This window comes from Lactuca virosa, chromosome 8 (genome assembly GCF_052849685.1).
Source record: "Lactuca virosa cultivar CGN04683 chromosome 8, Lactuca_virosa_CGN04683_v6, whole genome shotgun sequence".
NCBI lineage: Eukaryota > Viridiplantae > Streptophyta > Magnoliopsida > Asterales > Asteraceae > Lactuca > Lactuca virosa.
Genome location: NC_136433.1, coordinates 128857136 through 128862124, shown reverse-complemented (window position 1 = coordinate 128862124; position 4989 = coordinate 128857136). Strand labels below are relative to the sequence as shown.

At 37.8% G+C, this 4989-nt stretch overlaps 1 protein-coding gene across 1 annotated transcript; it reads right to left on the bottom strand.

Moving 5' to 3' along the window:
* Window positions 1–1243: 1243 nt before the first annotated feature.
* On the bottom strand, window positions 1244–3826 carry LOC145129448 (heat shock cognate 70 kDa protein 2-like). The gene is made up of 2 exons (XM_079064163.1): window positions 3411–3826; window positions 1244–3103 (listed from the first exon to the last, which is right to left on the bottom strand). The coding sequence occupies exons 1-2, from the start codon at window positions 3622–3624 to the stop codon at window positions 1371–1373; spliced, it is 1947 nt and encodes a 648-aa protein (XP_078920289.1). The 5' UTR covers window positions 3625–3826; the 3' UTR covers window positions 1244–1370.
* Between the last annotated feature and the right edge of the window lie 1163 nt (window positions 3827–4989).

The window sequence follows — 4989 nt, the reverse complement described above, 5'->3', positions numbered from 1 at the left end:
CACCTAATTATTCCTTGGCCTAATCCTATAAGTCAAAACGATGATTGGTTCAACGATGCAATTGATTTGATTACATTTAAGTCTTAAAGAAATACTTGAGGACTTCAGTCAAGGTATTACATTTGACATGAAGATCAAAGAATTGAGTGACAATATCCCTCCGGAGATCACCAAGTCAAGACGAAAAGTTTAAAGCTTTAACAAAAATAAGAAGTGATAATATAAACGTATTAAAGTTTTTTTTTTTTGGCTATTTGAAGAAGACAATAGAGAGACTTTGGTCAAATACATTTTGGAATGTAATAGATATCGGATCCTAGTTCCAATTTAATCAATTTGGATGTTTATTAGGATGGTATTTTGGATTTATAATCAGATTCTAATTTAATATATTATCAACCAAATAGATATCGGATTCTAATTCCAATTTCCTACGTATTTCCTTATTCTTATAAAGCAAGGAATCACCTATAAAAAAATGCGAGTGTTCGGAGCTAGAAGGCCCAATAAGTCGGACGATTCATGTTCGAGAATCGAGAATAGCCTACTCAAGGAAAAAAAAAATCAACATATATTTTCAATTAGTTTATAACCTATGAAACCACGGTTACCAAATTAATTAAACATTCATAGTAAAAACTCAAAATTAATAATCAATTATTTTAAATAAATTATTAATTAAAAAATGTTTTTTAGTTATATAAAATTATAATTATTGATTTTAATTTTTATTCTAATATTATTAATTTAATGTAATTAAAATGAGAAATTTAAAATTTAAAATTTGATTTTTCCAATAAACATCGTTTCAAAATCTGTTTAACAAAAAAAATATCGGTTTCCTTTTATAAAGGAAAAACTATACTTTGTGCAGGAAACAGTGTACAAAAAAATTAAATTAAATTAAATAAATAAATAAATAAATAAATAAATAAATAAACTTCTTTCAAGGTTTTAAAAAAATTAATAACACACGACTGCTGTTTATAAACTATAAAAAGACATTCCCGTAGCAAAAGATAATTTCAATAATGGGCTCGTCGTAGAATAATATAATAAGTCATTAAAAATCAACTGTTTTGCTAAAATATTCCTCCCAATTTAGGTAAATTCTGTGACTTATATGGGGGATACCTACACATAATTTGTAGATTCTGCCTTCCCATTTTAAACTTCCGAAATTCCAAAAGATAGAAAACAGTTCAAATAACCGGATAATCAAACAAAGTTACAAAATAGAATATTGACGACAAATTTATCATGAAAAAATCATGATAGCATTATATTTTAAAAATTCATGATAATTAAACAAACCAGTCACTACACAAACATAAACATTTTTACTCTTTCAAAAACCCCTCTCAAAAACCTTAATCTACCTCTTCGATCTTTGGTCCGGCGCCACCTCTAGAAGGTCCATCGTCCTCCATACCTCCACCCATTTCCGGCCCACCTGCGCCGCCCTGGTACATCCTAGCAATAATCGGGTTGCAAACCCCTTCCAACTCCTTCATCTTGTCCTCAAACTCTTCAACCTCCGCCAGCTGATTCCCATCCAGCCACTGTATCGCCTCCTCCACCGCATCCTCCACCTTCTTCCTGTCCTCCGCCGCCAGCTTCGAGCTTATCTTCTCATCTTTGATAGTATTCCTCATGTTATACGCATAATTCTCCAACGCGTTCTTCGCCTCCACCTTCTTCTTATGCTCTTCATCCTCCGCCTTATATCTCTCCGCTTCCTGCACCATCTTCTCTATCTCCTCCTTCGACAGTCTCCCTTTATCATTTGTAATCGTGATCTTGTTCTTCTGCCCTGTCGTTTTATCTTCGGCCGACACATTCAAAATCCCGTTAGCATCAATGTCGAAACAGACGGTGATCTGTGGAACACCACGAGGAGCAGGAGGGATTCCAGAAAGCTCGAATTTTCCGAGCAGATTGTTGTCTTTAGTTCGTGTTCTTTCACCTTCATAAACCTGAATCAAAACGCCTGGTTGATTATCAGAATAAGTCGAAAACACCTGCTCCTTCTTCGTCGGAATGGTGGTGTTTCGTGGTATCAACACCGTCATAACGCCGCCGGCGGTTTCAAGTCCAAGAGATAGAGGCGTCACATCCAACAGAAGCAGATCCTGAACCTTCTGGTTGCCTTCACCGCTTAGAATGGCGGCCTGCACCGCCGCGCCGTACGCCACCGCTTCATCTGGGTTGATGCTTTTACAGAGCTCTTTCCCGTTGAAGAAATCCTGCAACAGTTGTTGAACTTTCGGGATCCGGGTCGACCCGCCCACGAGAACCACGTCGTGAACGTTGCTCTTATCCATCTTCGCGTCCCTCAAACACTTCTCGACTGGATCCATACACTTTCTGAACAAATCCATGTTCAACTCTTCGAATCTTGCACGGGTGATTGTCGAGTAGAAATCGATTCCTTCATATAGAGAATCAATTTCGATTGTGGTTTGAGCTGTTGATGAAAGAGTCCTCTTTGCTCTTTCACAAGCGGTTCTCAATCTCCTCAAAGCTCTTGCATTCCCGGTAATATCTTTCTTGTTCTTCCTCTTGAACTCCTGAACGAAGTGGTTCACCATCCTGTTATCGAAATCTTCCCCACCCAGATGAGTGTCTCCGGCAGTCGCCTTCACCTCGAAAATCCCCTCTTCAATGGTGAGGAGGGAGACATCAAAAGTGCCACCACCCAAGTCAAAAATCAGCACGTTCTTCTCGCCAACACTTGAAGCCTTCTTGTCAAGCCCATAAGCAATGGCGGCTGCCGTTGGCTCGTTGATGATTCTCATGACGTTAAGACCGGAGATTGCACCGGCGTCCTTGGTGGCTTGTCGCTGAGAGTCGTTGAAGTAGGCGGGGACGGTGACCACCGCGTTCTTAACGGGGTTGCCTAAGTAAGCTTCAGCGATTTCCTTCATCTTGATTAAAACCATGGAAGAGATTTCCTCAGCAGAGAATTGCTTCTCTTCGCCTTTGTAGTTGACGACAATCATGGGCTTTTCGCCGGCGCCGGGGACAACTTTAAACGGCCAGTGTTTCATGTCACTCTGCACTGATGGATCAGAGATTCTCCTTCCGATTAAACGCTTAGCATCTGCAGAAATCACAATGAATTGTTCCAATGAGACTTTAAGAACCACTGGAAATAAACTCAAATTCAAACCTAGAGCTTACTAAAGAGAAGAATAAAAAAACATTGAAATTATAAATTAAACACATTTTCCAGAAAGAATTAAAGTCATTGATATTGATATGATTCTTATAGATTTACCAAAACACATAAATCAAAATTTCAAGCTTTGACCTAAGTCTCAAGCAAAGCAGCATCAATGATAAGAGAGATACGCAGTCCATTATTTTCAACGAGAGAGAGAGAGAGAAGAGAGAGAGAGAGAACATACCGAAAACTGTATTGGTTGGATTCATGGCGACCTGGTTCTTGGCAGCATCGCCAATCAATCGTTCAGTATCCGTAAAAGCAACATAAGAAGGCGTGGTCCTGTTGCCCTGATCATTGGCGATGATCTCGACACGATCATGTTGCCAAACGCCGACGCAGGAGTAAGTGGTTCCGAGGTCAATACCGATGGCTGGTCCTTCACCTTTTCCCGACATCTTTCCGATCACTCAACAAAAAACAGATCAAATTGTGAAATTTAACACAGAAATTCACTTGAGAGAACGCTTTGCTTTTTTTCTTCTTGATGGAGGACGATTGAAAGTAGGGTGGTTATATAAAGGGAAAAATACCGGTTCCGGAATGTACTAGATATCTCTCCTCACCTGTTTAAATTTATCATTTACTTTAGTTATGATATTTCTTCTTCTCCGCTCCTGGTTGGTTCCAGAGGCTTCCCAATGTTATTTTCGGTAGTGATTTCCTTTTCTACTTTTTTTTTTATCCCTTAAGCGTTTAAAAAAGAAAAATATTGCTACCCGTTAAAAGCTTGGATTTATTTGAGAGATCGGGAGTTTTAAAGTAATGTGATGTAACGATTTTTTTATTTTTTTTTATAATATAGTATTTTTTAAAATATGCCTAGTCGTGTATGATATATTATGAAATTTTTCAGCATGTTTTTTTATGTATATATTTTGAGATTTTTTCTATGTTATTATTAATAAAATAAAGAGTAAATTACATGAATGAATGGTCATAATTTTGCTCTTTTGGTCCTTAACTTTTTTTTTAACTTGGACCATCCTTATAGTTTATTTTTCTTAAGCGTTTAGTCCCTACCACACATGAAATGACTGAAATGCCCTTTCTTTTATTTTTTATTATTGATTTTAAATTCTTATTAATATTATCTAATAAGAAAAAGGTTTAATAAAAAATATATTTATGGGTCCCACATCTCAAACCGACACTTCACCCTCCTAATTTGTTGATCATTCATCGCTTCTCGTTGCCCCATCTGAGCTATCGTGCAGTTACCTTCTCCGGAAGCTTTCCTTCGCCCATGCCGCTTCAAATCCTGTCAACCCTAACCATCGCCAACGACCACTATCTCTACCTTAAATCTCTACAACCAAACCTGTGATCAAGCTCACAACATAAACAACTTCTCCAACTTCGATATTAAAGCCCGATCCTGTAATCAAATCAAAACCAACTAAAATCAAATGCAAACCAAGTCAAGAAACAAATCGACAAAATAAAAACCTACTGAAATCCAAGAAGCAAAAATGGGCTGCAGAATCGATGAAAATCCGCAATCTAGAGATGAAAACAACCCCTAATCGGTAGAATTAGATCCATGGTCGGGGAAAAGGGTTTTATTGGGTATTTAGTTGTGGGTTGGTCGAAATCGCAACAATCTCAACGGGAATCGCAACAATTTGAAGGTGGAAGAAAACAAGAAACGACACTAAGGACTTGATGTGGTGTCTAATTCTGATGTCAAGAAATCTGGTTCGTAGAAGGAGGGTCGATAACTAGTTATGGGTAAGAAGGTCGTCGTCGACGCTACCACTCTT